Raw genomic sequence first — 13467 nt, 5'->3', positions numbered from 1 at the left:
AAGTGGCCCCGTGGCAACTGTGCAGGTAAAGTAGACGCTGGGGGTGGGGGGAGCCATGCGCTCCCAGAGCATGCGGGCCCCGCAGGCTGGATCTGCTCTCCCACAGATCCTGGAAATCTGGGCAGATTATGCAGATACTGGCACCTGATTTCCACAAGCCACGCAGGTCCCAGGAGTAGCTGGGATTTATGCCACAGCTCTCCAGCCGCAACTTCTGACTTGGCACACCGCAGCCTTTCAAAACCTGGGGACTCACTGCCCTGAGACTCGGGGCCTCCGTCCCCATCTGTTCAGAGCTGGCAGGCCGGGGGCACCTGGAGAGAAAGGCTCCCGAGGCCCCGGTCCCCAGACTCACCACCAGCTCCTGCCTCTTGCTGTCTAGGGCCCGGCTGCCCTCGGGCACCGTGTCGTCCTGGGTCAACCGGGTCTCATACTCGGCCAGCGCCTCCCAGCCCTGCCGCAGGCTCATCTCCAGGCGGTTGGCCACGTCCACCCTGACGACACAGGTCAGGAGTGAGGGGTGCCCATCTGGCTCCACGGTCCCACCCGACCTGCCCGCCACCCGCCCACCACGCACTTCTCCTGGGCCAAGTCCAGCAGCTGCACCAGGCTCTCGTATTTGCGGTTGGTGTCGCCGACCCGGGTCCTCAGCAGAGGTACGCTTCCGCTGCCCGGGAGGGCCTGCATGAAGTCCTGGCACTCAGCCGTGCTGCGTGCCTTCTCGGGCTCGATCCGCAGCAGCTCGTTGGTGATGTTCTGTGGGGACCAGAGCCCCTGGAGTTGGCCACAGCCCAGCAGCCCCTTTCCCTCCAGGGGCCTTGTGGGACAAAGGAAGCAGCTGAGGAAGCCTGAGCCCTCCCTGGGGAGCCAGCCCGTAATGAGCACCCCGGGGAATTGTGACGCAGGGTGTGTGACAACAGACCTCCTGTTCCGTGCACGTCACGGGGATGATCTCATCCATCTTTGGGGGCGACCCCATGAGGTGGGGTGCTTTTTCTCTCCCCATTCACAGGTGACCCTATGACCGCTTAAAAAAGGGATGCGGCATGACATGGCCACGCCCCTACCCCATGCCCGTCGTCCTCTGGCCTTGACTGTCTCTGAGGAAACTGAGGCCTGGGCTTGAATAGCAGGTCTGCGGTCAAGCAACCAGCACGTGGCTCCGGAACTCCAAAGCGGCGTGTGGCCCCGTGCGGCTGGGGCCGGTCACTAGTGTCATCAACACTGCCACAAGCCCACGAGCGGCAAGCTGTGTGGGGGCAGCATGAACCTCGCCTGCCCTTTCTCCTGGGGCGGTGTCTGGGGCACCAGGGCTCTGGCATCTCCTCGGTCATCAGCCTAGCACAGCTCCCCTCACCGCCATCACTCAGGACTTCTGGTGACATGTGGCAGGTGGTCCCCGTCGAGCACCAAGGCCCCCGTGGGGATGAGACCAGTCTGGCAGTACCTTAAGGTCCTTGGCCCGTTCAGCGCTGTCCTGCACAGCCCGGCCCTGCTCCAGCGGCGGCCGGAGGATCCCCGTGATAGCCTTCTCCTGCCGGTCCAGATCTCTGGCCACCTTGTCCAAGCCAGCCAACAGATGCCGCCCCTGCTGGTCAGAGGCATCTGCCGGAAGGAAATCGCAGTCAGGTGGCAGCGGGGGGTTGGGGGGAGCAAGGCGCAGGGACAGGGCCTAGGAGACCAAGCGGGGCCTTCTGGGGCTGCCCCAGCCTCCCTCACCCCTGCCTTGCCTGTCCCCTGCCCTTCCAACTGCAGCACAGACCGCCCAGAGCCTGGGACAGTGGCCCTGGCACCCACCTCCAGGGCTCTCTGCCTTCAGCACCTCATGCCGCTGCTGGAGTGCGTTCCTGCTCCTGGCCGCCTTCTGCCGCACGCTCCGGTACTGGCTGCCCAAGCTGTGGGTGCAAACATGGGCTGGGGGCCTGGGGCAGCCCACTGCCCCCTGTGCTTACAGACCCGGGACTCCAGGATGTGGCTGGGTGTGGCCCAGAGAAGTCACGAGGCTCGTGGAAGTGGTTTGAAAAGTTAAAACCCGGCAGACATGGAAAATTTGCTATAATGCAGCTCTTTGCTTCTGGAGGCCTGGCATCGTGACTCAGCCTCTTTTCTTTTCTTCATACCAGGTTTTACTACCTAAAGTCATCATTTGTTCCTTTGTCTTCCCCACCAAGACATTACTCCTGAGGTAGCAGTACACAGTAGGTACTCAGTAAATACACGCCGAATGGATAGATGAAGGCATTCCTGAATCACTCATTTAACAAAGGGTTCTTGGGTCATACTTTGCATGCACCAAGTACTGAACGAGGCCCTAGAGACAGTAAAGTCCCCAGGAGCCCCTCCCCACATGAGACTGACACACAGGGTGATGATAAGGGGCAGAATGTGCAGTGGGAAAAGGTGCTGGACGCAAGAGTTGGCAACGCTTTTCCTGGAGCCAGGGTGGAGGGAAGTAAGCTCTTCACAGAAGAGGTAACCAAGGAGCTGTCTTAATTCAAGAGGCCTGAGCCAACCAGACCTCGAGCAGGTGTCTGGACAGAAGGAACAGCATATGCAAAGGCCCAGAGGCACCTGCAGAGAAACTGCTCGCTGGCTATGCCGCCTACAGCCTGACGTTCACATGTGGCAGGTCAGCCTGGCCAAAGGGGTCTGCTCCTGTCCCACTTGAGCCCCCAAGGGGGTGCAGGTGGGGGGGTGGTAGTTGCCTCCTGAGGCTGAGTCAGGATGCCAGGGCTGCGAACGGGGCCTGAGGGGCCCAGAGGGTGGGGCCAGTCCACGCTGGTTCCCCGCTTGGCCTTGTTACCTCTCGGCCAGAGCCAGGGCCTCGGGGTCAGTCGGGGGGATCACGAAGCAGACGGCGGGGGCGGTCAGCTTGTTGCCTGTGCTGTCCGTGAGGTCCCAGCTCTCCCCGTTGTTGCTCTGCAGGGTGTAGCTGTAGCCCCGTGAGATGAGGCCCTGGCAGGGGCAGGCCAGTCAGGAGGCATGGAGAGACCTGCCCTGGCCAGTGACCAGGGGCCCAGTTGCCATCTTGCCCCACCGCCCGGGTCTTAGCCCATCTCTGTGGCCCTCCCCAAGACATTTCAGCATAGAGACTAGGGAGGGTGCAGCTGCACGGGGATGTGTTAAATTTGCTGTCTCAACATCTGCCTGGGTTTCCCTTTGGGGACCCCCACTTCCCACAGTCCCCGACTACTCAGGCTGGACATGTGGCTCAGGCCCGGCCAATGAGAGAATGGCACCTGCCAGCCACAGTGATTGGTTTAGGCAGGACGCAGGACTTAAAGCTGGTAGAACAGAGGAGCAGGGCAACTGGCGGGGTTCTGCGGGGGACTGGTAGAGTGACCCCAACCACAGAGATGGACACAGGTTCCTAGAAAACACTGGTGTGAGGCCCTGAATCCAGCCTTACAACTCCTAAGACCTTTCAGTGACACGAAAGGGGCAGCTCTGGGCCCAGCCCGCCCGGGGCTCCAGGGGCACCTGTGCAGCAGCTCACCTGGTCGCCCTCAAAGTCACAGAGCGCCTCCACCGGGATGGGCTTGAGCGGCGTCTCCCGGCGGTACTTGAGCGGCACCACCTGCTGCCCTCGCTTCTGCAGGCCCCGCACCACATGCTCGTACTTGTCCAGAGCCTTCTCCTGGTCCTGAATGCAGCAGGGGGAGGGCCGGGGTGAGACACCGCCTTCCCCAGGCCAGACGTGCAGGGAGGGGCGTGGGGAGGCCCTCGCCGGGCCCGTCACTCACATCCAGCTCCCGCAGCAGCAGCTCAATCTGGTACTGGTCCTTGAAGTCGGGGCTGTATTTCTGGTTCAGGTCTGAGTCCACCTTGCACAGCAGCTCCTGAGCGGCCTTCACGTCCCTGTGGAACTAGGGGACACCAGATGGCCCTCTTACGGACACAATCCGGCTATGGCTGCAAGCTCGCGCCCAGGCAGGGCCGTCCCTCCCCCACTCTCCACACCTCAGAGACCCCCCCTCCCCCAGTCGGCTTCTGGGTGGCCTCTTGGACCAGGGCCCCTCCCACCAACCCCCATGAGGCCACCTCCAGGACATACTAAGTTTTCATATATACATACCATTAAGCTTTCGGTTCTTTTCTGTTCCATTCCTCTCTTTGGGCTAGGGACACCCTGACTTAAATGCTACACTTTTTAAAGTCCCGATACACAGAAGACAAGCCTTGCCACTTTGCTCTAGAAATTTCTCCTGTCCATTTTCCAGTCCATCTGCTCTGAAACCGCTCCTGGTCAGCTGTCCCCTGGGATGTGACCACGAACAGGACTTAGGGATCCCTGTGAAGCTCACAGCCCAGTGGGGGTCTAGACACTGAACCAGGAGTTATAGGAATGCCACCTGAGTTCAAGAGTCCCCAGTCCTCAGAATCAGGTGACCAGCTCTTGTTAAAAATACACATTCCTGGGGCACCTGGGTGGCTCAGTTGGTTAGGAGACCGACTTCAGCTCAGGTCATGATCTCACAGTTTGAGTTCGAGCCCCGTGTCAGGCTCTGTGCTGACAGCTCGGAGCCTGGAGCCTGGAGCCTGCTTTGGATTCTGTGTCTCCCCCTGTCTCTACACCTCCCCTGCTCACGCTCTGTGTCTGTCTCTCAATAATAAAAAAATGTTATAAAAAAAAAAACACACTCCTGTGGAAATCAGACAGTATCCACCAACAAGGAATGAGGCGAACACAGTGTGGTCTGCCTATACAATGGAATACAATTGAGCCATACAAGGGAATGAAGTGGTGATTCATGCCATGACATCGATGACCCTCGAAAACATGAGGTTCAAGCGAAAGAAGCCAAAGACACCAAAGTCCACATAACATGTGACTCCTGGTTCAGTGTCTAGACCCCCACTGGGCTGTGAGCTTCACAGGGATCCCTAAGTTTCACAAAATGTAGACTAGGAAAATTCAGAGAGAAAGAGCAAGGGGGCTGGAGGAGGGAGAACGGAGGGGTTGTTTCATGGGTGCAGACTTCTTGTCTGGGGGTTCTGGAAACCTTTCCAAGGTGAAGGCTGCACAACACTCTGAATGTTAAGCCACTGGACTGTGTGCTTAAAAGCGGCTAAGATGGCAAATTTCACATTCTATATATTTCATCAAAATGAAAACCCCACACTCATTCCTGGGCTGGTCGATCAGATTCTCCAGCCCTGTCCTCCAGGGAAGACAGACCAGGGCCCAGCAAGCTCGGGGGCACACCCACGTATGCCATCAAAAGCAGGGGCACTGGGAGGCTCCAGGAGGAATCAGAGCTGAGGCCACGAGTAAGCCAGGTAGGCAGTGAGTGCTCCCAGCAATGGTGCTTCAGGGCTGGTGGGGTACCTGGTGGTAGTCTTCCATGTATTTCAGGTGACTCTCCTCACAGATGAGCAGGTTCAGGTACTCCTTCCAATCTGCGTGCACAGCCTCCATGTGCGCCTGCCAAGACAAGGCGGGGGCGGGGGGGGGGTGCGCAGGTCACTGCTTGGCAGGGTTCTGGACCAGAGAAGGGTGGGGAAGGGGGCATCTCCCTGGATGTGGCTCCCACAGAGGCACCCAGCTTCTTCTTGGGCAGGGGAGGAGAGGGGACATGGTGAGGAACCAAGCAGGGTTGCCGTGTTCGGGTACTTGGGCTGTGCACTGCACAAGGAATAAGTAATAAGTAGGGCCTGCATCTTCCCAAATTGGTGCTCTTAAAAATTCTCACAAAGGCATTGTAGAAAATTGAATGGTGTCCCTCCCCTCCCCAAATTCATGTCCACCCAGAACTCAGAATGTGACTTTATTTGGAAATAGGGTCTTTGCAGGTGTAACTGATGAAGGATCTCAAGATGAAATCGTCCTACATTTAGGGTGGGCCTCAAGTTCAATGACTGGTGTCCTTATAAGAAAAGGAGATGAGGGGCTCCTGAGTGGCTCAGCAGTTAAGTGTCCAACCTCACCTCAGGTCATGATACCACGGTTTGTGAGTTCAAGCCCCAAGGCGGGCTCTGTGCTGTTGGCTCAGAACCTGGAGCTTGCTTCAGATACTGTTGTCTCCCTCTCTCTCTGCCCCTTCCCCACTTGTGTTCTGTCTGTCTGTTTCTCTCTCTCTCAAAAATAAACATTAAAAAAAATTTATTATTATTATTATTTTTTTTTTCAACATTTATTTATTTTTGGGACAGAGAGAGACAGAGCATGAACGGGGGAGGGGCAGAGAGAGAGGGAGACACAGAATCGGAAACAGGCTCCAGGCTCTGAGCCATCAGCCCAGAGCCTGACGCGGGGCTCAAACTCACGGACCGCGAGATCGTGACCTGGCTGAAGTCGGACGCTTAACCGACTGCGCCACCCAGGCGCCCCCAAAATTTTTTTTTTAAAGTAAAGGAAAGGAGATGAGCGAGCCCGGGTGGCTCCGTGGGTTAAGCGTCTGACGTCAGCTCTGGTCACAATCTTGTGGTCCATGAGTTCAAGCCCCGCGTGGGGCTCTGTGTTGACAGCTCAGAGCCTGGAACCTGCTTTGATTTGTGTCCCATTCTTTCTATCCCTCCCCCACTTACACTCTGTCTCTCAAAAATGAATAAATGTTCAAAAAATATTTAAAAAAAAGAAAGAAAAGGATATACAGACACACAAGGGAAACAGTTATGTGACGACAGAAGCAGAGATATGAGTGAAACAGCCCCAGGCCAAGGAACCCCAAGGACTTCCAGCAAGCACTGGAAGCAAGGAGAGACACAAGAGGAGTCTGTCCTTGAGCTTCCAGAAGGGACAAGCTGCTTGCCAACACCTTGACTTCAAACTTCTGGCCTTCAGACTGTGAGACCATAGGTTTGTGTTGTCTATTCTTTTTAAAGTTTTTTTTTTTGTTTGTTTTGTTTTTTTCCAGTAATCTGTACACCCAAGGTCGGGCTTGAACTCATAACCCTGAGATCAAGCGTTGCACGCTCTTCTGACTGAGCCAGCCGGGAGCCCCAGTTTCTGTCATTTAAAGCCACCCAGTTTGTGGTGATTTGTTAGGGCAGCCCCAGGAAGCTAGTACAAGGCACACTGCATGGGCTTGAGAAGTCCAGGGGCCAAGGGCAGGACGTGGTAAAGGGGAAGACAATGAGACCAAACATGGTCAGACCGAGCAAGTAAAGACAGCACGACAGAGCAACAGAGACACAGGATTCAGGACCCTCATCTTGGGGACTGCCTGAGGCCACCCTGGAGGAAGCACCCCTTCCCAGGGCACACGCACCTCAATGGAGTTCCTCCCAGGGTGCTCGGCGGCCAGCAGCTGGTCCCCCTCGCTGTGCAGCTTGTTAATTCTCTCCTCTTTGGCCTCCAGGTTGCGGTTGATGAAATTCTGCATGGGGGGGCGGTGGAGGGCAGGGGTCAGCACTCAGGGCCCAGCCGGCAGCCCTACGCCCCCTCCCAGCCCCTCCCCGGATGCCCCAGGCCGCTGGGCCCACCTCATACTGGCGCCTGCGGCTGGGGTAGTCAAGGTTGCGGTCACTCCAGTCATACTGCATGCGGCCCTTGGCCTGCTGGTCCAGCCAGTACAGCTCGTTGGTGCAGCGCTGCATGTAGTCTCGCAGCGTGCTCAGGTGCTGCTGCCGTGCCTGCGACGTCGCCTGTGGCAGGGGATGGGGGACAAGGACGGGGCTGAACCTCCCTCTGCACCTCCCCCAGGGCCCAGCTCTGGCCCGCGAGCAGACAAGCCTGGCTCGACACTTCCTGGCCGGACGCCCTCAGACCGGTGCTCAAACAGTTGGTGCTCAGTAAATGTGAGCATTAGCAGCTTCCACTTTTGTCTTTGTCATGATCCCCGTACAGAAGGCTGGGAGGACAGTAGCAAACTGCCACCACTTTCCACGTGAGAAGGGGTGGGTGTGGGGTCGGGATGTTTGCTCAGCAAACAGGGACAGTAGCTAACATGTCCATGGGGCCCACCCTGTGGCATGACTGTGGTAGGGCCTTCTCCCCAGCTGAGGCCATCCTAGGAGACAAGGGCTCGAAGGAACTCCATTTTTGTACACGTGAGGAAACCGAGGCTCCAAGAGGCTAAGTAGCTCTCTCCAAGTGTCCCCACCAACACGGGATTGGAAGTGTCTGCCCCAGAGCCCCGGCATCCTCACATCTGAGGTGTCTGAACCCTTGCAGCAAGGAAAGATTTATGCATAACTTGTGCAGTTTTATTTCAATTTTTTTAATGTGTTTTCTTTTTCTTTTCTGAGAGAGAGAGAGAATGGGCACGAGCAGGGGAGGGGCAGAGAGAGGGAGACAAAAGATCCAAAGTAGGCTCCAAGCTGACGGCAGAGCCTGATGTGGGGCTATAACTCACAAACTTCAAGATCATGACCTGGACTGAAGTCAGACACTTAACCGACTGAACCACCCAGGTGCCCTAACTTGTGCGGTTTTAAAAAGAACACATTCTTGGGGAGCCTGGGTGGATCAGTCCGTTGAATGTCTGACTCTTGATTTCAGCTCAGGTCATGATCCCACAGTTCGGGGTCGAGACCCGCATCAGGCTCTGTGCTAACAGTGCAGAGGCTGCTTGGGATTCTCTCTCCTCTCTCTGGCCCTCTCCCGCTTGCTCACATGCATGCTCGCTCGCTCAAACATTAAAAAATAAAAACCACATTCCTTAAGGATTTTGAAGAGGGAAACAGGAAACTTTTTCTCAAGCACATGGCATCATACTTGGTGGACACAGAAGGTGCTTAATAAAGAAATAAAGCAGCAGATTGCAGGACGGGCCATATCCGTGGGCTCCATCAGGGTTTTCCGTGAGCACAGAGCAAGGTGGGAAGCTTCTCAGGTAGGGACTCAGGGTACCACCTCCTTCCCACTTACCCCTCTTGTTCTGTTTGAAACGTTTACTGCCCACGCCTCCCGTGTCCACAGCCCTGACTGCCCAGCCCTCCTCCCTCTCCATTCCCTGGGGGCCTCGCTCACCAGCAATTTCTGGTACTTGGCCTGGAGGTCGCTGTTCTCCTGTGGACAGAGTCGAGGGAATGGGTTGAGGTGGGGGCTGCAGGCGTGAGCCCCTCCCTCCCCGGGTCCAGGCCCGCTCCACCACTGTGCACACCTTGCCCCCGTCCTTGGCCAGGTGGGGCCCGATGGCCTTGACCTCGTTGTGGAAGATATTGTGGTGCTCCACCTGGTGATCAACCAGCGGCAGGTCTGTCCCAAAGTTCTGGCTGCTCAGTTTGTCCTGGGAGGGTGGAGAGGACCGGCAGAGCGTGGGCGAGGGCCGGGGGACTCACAGCCCTCCCCTCCCCCCCCAAGAACCAAGGAGGGAGCCAAGGGTCCCTGGGAGAGATGCAGGGAGACACTGTCCCCTTTACCACAGTGTCCTCTCATTGAATCTCACTGTCACCCCCGAGGCCCACACGGTTGTTTCCATTGCACACGTGGGGAAACAGAGGCCTGGCCCAGGTCAGGCCACTGAGAGAAGACCACTGGCTCCAGCAGCCACGCTTCTCCGTGGTGGAGGGCATAGGAAGGACAGCAGCCGGCCGCTCCTCCTAGCCAGCCAGGACCCCAACGACCAGAGCTGGAGAACAATTGCAGGACGGTCCCCATCTCCACCACTTCTGCTGGGTGACCCTGGGCGAGACGCTACACCTCTCGGAGCCTTGCCCTTTTCCCCGATACAGACGTCGGGAAACATCAGGAACACCACCCTCGGAGGCAGGACCGTGGTACCCATTCCATGGCGGGGTCCACCCCGCACACAGCTGAAGCCTGGGCCGTACCAGCTTTTCATCCACCAGTGCTGCCCAGTTGACCTGGGGGTCTACCTCCTTCACCACCAGGTTGTATATCTGCTTGTGTTTCCCGCGGAGGTTGGTCACACGCTCCTTCAGCTGACGGATGCTGAGTGGGGAGAATGGCCATGCTAGTCAGCGGGGCCGGTTGGCAGGCCCTCCGCCCATGTCCCTTCCCCCAGCAGGAGCCTCATACCCCAGACCCCGGTCTGGGGCTTTCTGCTTAGTGGCCTGGAAGCACAGGATGACCCGGCAGCCTTGGGTTCCAGTCACTAATACCCTCCCTCATCCTTCCTTCCCCTATCAGCATTTCCCCAGGGCCTACAGTGTGCCCAGAACCATAGAAGGTTCTGGAAGAAATGATCAGGTTCACTGCTCTCTGGAGCCCCCCAGCGAGCGGGAACCACAGGGGTGGTGTGGACCGTGACAGGAACAGCACAGGGAGTCAAGGGGGCATCAAGGGACCCTTGCCCCTGCCAGGATGGGGAGTGCAGAACAAGGGGGGAGGTACCGTGGGTGCCGACCTATCCACAACTGAGCTGAGGGGAGAGCCATGAGCACGGGAAACTGGCTGGGGCATCAGGCAGTGTGACAGAGTGCTCAAGAGCTCGGAGGTTAGACAGCATGGTGGTCAGGGAGCTGTGGTCACACTATGACCAGAACAGCCTGGGCCTCAGTTTCCCTGACTACAAAATGGGTTGTCATGAGGATAACACAGTGTTTGGCATGTGTGTGGCATCCACTTAGCCCTCAGTAAACCCTGACTTGGGCTCTGGGATGCTGAGCAAGCCTGCAGTCCTCCTGCCCTGTGTCAGGAACGCAAAGCGGAGGGGACCTACTCTTCGGCAATCATGTCTCCTTGGGGATGCTTCATGTGCTTGGCGATGGCCGCGTCCGCCTCCAGCACGTACAGTAGCTTCTCGGAATCCGACACCTTCTGCAGGGTCGTGTCCCGGTGCTCAGGCTGTCTGCCCTCCTGCAGCCGGGACAGGTCCTGTGGCAGTCAAGACAGAGAGGCAGACAGCAGATGGGGATTCAGTGGGTGTGGTGGGGGTGGGAGGATAAGGAGGAGAGAGCCAGCACGGGGCCCCCTGGTCCTGCCTCGCCTCTCCTCTGCCTCTCAACAAACAGCCCAAGTGCCCACTTTTGGGGGCTCTGAGACATAGCTGCGAATGAAGAGGCACAGCCTTGCTCAGCCCCGTCAGGGAGACCACCAGGTAAACAGATAAACCTCACAAAGGTGACTACAAGTTCGAACATGTCAGTGTTTCCCAAGGAAACACACCAGAGGTTGAATAGCGGGGACCTGCTTTTATTTGTTTTTTAGTTTTATTTTTGCGAGACAGAGAAAGAGACCACACATGTGCACACGGGGGACGGGCAGAGCAATCTACATTCAGCTCAGAGCCCCATGTGGGGCTCCATCTCATGACCGTGATATCATGACCTGAGCTGAAATCAAGAATCAGAAACAACTGACTGAGCCACCAGGTGCCCTGGGGACCTACTTTAAGATCCAATGGTCAGTGAGCCTCCTGGGAGGTTAGGACACCAGCTAAGAACTAAGGATGAAAGAAAAGAGTGTTCTAGGCAGAGGGAACAGCCTGTGCAAAGGCCCTGAGGCAGGAAAGGGCAAGCATGTGGCTGGAAGGCAGGCCGGAGGAGGAAGTGGGAAGGGTGCCAAGCAAAAAGGCCACTCTGTATCCTTAAAGGCAATGCCTTAGGGCTCTACAGGGTAGGAGTGGAGCCTAAGAGGGCAGTGCAGTCAGGAGTTGTGACAGGGCCAGGTGGGAGCTGAGGGTGGCCGATGCTGGGGTGGCATCTGCAGAAATGGTGAGAGTAAACAAAGGGTGGATATTTGGAAGGTACAATCAGTGTCGCTGATGAGCCCAGGGTCTCTGCTTGTTTAGGGAAGAATAATGAACTGGCAGTCAGGACAGCAGGTGTCTAAACATAGCCTATGAATTCACTTAGTCAACATTCGTGAAGCCCAGCCACATGCTGTGTGGGGCTCCAGAGACCCCAGGCCAGCGGGGAACGCCTGCGCTGAAGACAGACCGGAAGTAACACGGGGAGCCCCCAGAGGAGCCAGGGCCCTCCCCAGCTGGGCCTCAGGGACCCCGTTGCTGCCACGGGGATAAGGAAGAGGCGTCCAAGTGAACTGAGGAATTTCTCAGTTCTCAAAAGATGGATCCACCGACAGGCTCTGTCAGGGATGAGCCTTGGGGACTGCAAAGCAAGAGAAGCCAAAGGCCACATGGTGTGGGGCTGTGCTTTTGTGAACTGTCCTGGATCGGCTAATCCATAGAGACAGAGAGTAGATGAGCGGTTGCCAGCGGCTCAGGTGGAAACAGGAACTAACAGTAAATGAGCACAAGGGATCTTATTCGGGGGTGAAAATGTTCTAAAACCCATTTATGGAAATGGCCGCACCACTCAGTGAAGTTACTAAAAATCGCTGCATCGTAAACCTGGAACGGGAGCATTTTGACATGTAAACCCCGCCTCAGATCAGCCTGTTACAGAAGCAAAAGTGAGTGGAGGTGATGTGGTGCCTGATCCAGAGGGCCCTCAGAGGAAGGAAGAAAAGGTGTTCAGCCCATGTGTCCCCGCCCAACTCCAGGAAGACTGAGGGGCGAGTGGGGCCAGGCGCCCGGAGGGGCTTGAGTCTGGACAGTTAAAAAAAAAAAAATACAACAAAACGTCACGGTTCTTGGCTTGGATGGAGTTTTATCCACTCTATCATTTGCAGCAGACCTGCAGCTCTCCTGGGCACTTACAGTGTCAAAGATTAATTTTGCAAAAGGGGGAAGTAAATTAATCATTACCTCATTCATGCAAGTGCTGTGTGGGAATGCAGACCTGCTTGAAACATGGCAGCTGGGATGAGAAAGAGAACATCTAGCTGAGAGATACCATGTAGGAGTTCAAGAGTTCACAGTTGGGCAAAACAGATCGATGGTGATAGAGGTCAGCCTGGTGGTTACCTCTGGGGGATGTGGATTGGGAAGTTCACAAGCCAGCTCTCCGGGACATGTTCTCTATCTTCACCTGAGCAGTGGTCACACGGTTACTTTCTATATACCTTACAGAATGGATAGCTCAAGTAAAAGGTTTTTACAAGTAAAAACAAATTATACGGACTGACATATCTAATAAATTACACAGGGCGCCTGGGTGTCTCAGCCGGTTAAGCATCTAACTCTTGATTCGGCTCAGGTCGTGATCTCACTGTTCCTGAGTTCAAGCCCCATGTTGGGCTCTGTGCTGACAAGTGCAGAGCCTGCTTGAGATTCTGTCTGTCTCTCCCTTTCTGTCTGCCCCTCCCCTGCTCATGCTCTGTCTCTGTCGAAAATAAATAAATGTTAAAAAAAATTTTTTTTATTAAAAAAAATTATACACGTGCTGATGGTCAGATGAGTGATAAAGCAAATCTAACAGATGCTACTGGTGGAATCTGGGGAGGAGAGATATGGATGCTCTCTGTGAAACTCTTTCAACTTCCTCCACTTTTAAAAGTTTGGCATAAAAGGTCACATGTGGTCATGTTGTACGATTCTGTTTATATGAAATATACAGAAGTAAATCCATAGACACAGAAAGCAGATTAGGGTTTCTGGGGGCTGCAGGGAAGGGGAACAGGGAGCGACTGCCTTTGGGTATGGGATTCCCTTTGGGGGAACAGAAATGTCTTAGAAACAGACAGACGTGGTAGGGGTCCAAATACCACTGACTTAT

The 13467-nt window shown here is 56.0% G+C and overlaps 1 protein-coding gene across 2 annotated transcripts in view; it reads right to left on the bottom strand.

Annotated features, from left to right (window-relative positions):
- PPL (periplakin) overlaps nucleotides 1–13467 on the bottom strand; it is a 46374-nt gene that overhangs the window by 8229 nt on the left and 24678 nt on the right. For both annotated transcript variants that reach the window (XM_047837675.1, XM_047837674.1), the window contains exons 3-16: nucleotides 10569–10723; nucleotides 9718–9838; nucleotides 9048–9173; nucleotides 8915–8953; nucleotides 7426–7587; nucleotides 7212–7319; nucleotides 5330–5425; nucleotides 3744–3866; nucleotides 3497–3643; nucleotides 2804–2955; nucleotides 1798–1895; nucleotides 1448–1605; nucleotides 578–756; nucleotides 356–494 (exon numbers count right to left, since the gene is read on the bottom strand). In XM_047837675.1, coding sequence (XP_047693631.1) covers nucleotides 356–494; nucleotides 578–756; nucleotides 1448–1605; nucleotides 1798–1895; nucleotides 2804–2955; nucleotides 3497–3643; nucleotides 3744–3866; nucleotides 5330–5425; nucleotides 7212–7319; nucleotides 7426–7587; nucleotides 8915–8953; nucleotides 9048–9173; nucleotides 9718–9838; nucleotides 10569–10723 — 1803 coding nt within the window. The remainder of the gene's footprint in view (nucleotides 1–355; nucleotides 495–577; nucleotides 757–1447; nucleotides 1606–1797; nucleotides 1896–2803; nucleotides 2956–3496; nucleotides 3644–3743; nucleotides 3867–5329; nucleotides 5426–7211; nucleotides 7320–7425; nucleotides 7588–8914; nucleotides 8954–9047; nucleotides 9174–9717; nucleotides 9839–10568; nucleotides 10724–13467) is intronic.

This window comes from Prionailurus viverrinus, chromosome E3, assembly GCF_022837055.1.
Source record: "Prionailurus viverrinus isolate Anna chromosome E3, UM_Priviv_1.0, whole genome shotgun sequence".
Classification (NCBI taxonomy): domain Eukaryota; kingdom Metazoa; phylum Chordata; class Mammalia; order Carnivora; family Felidae; genus Prionailurus; species Prionailurus viverrinus.
This window is presented reverse-complemented; position numbering and strand designations above follow the sequence as displayed.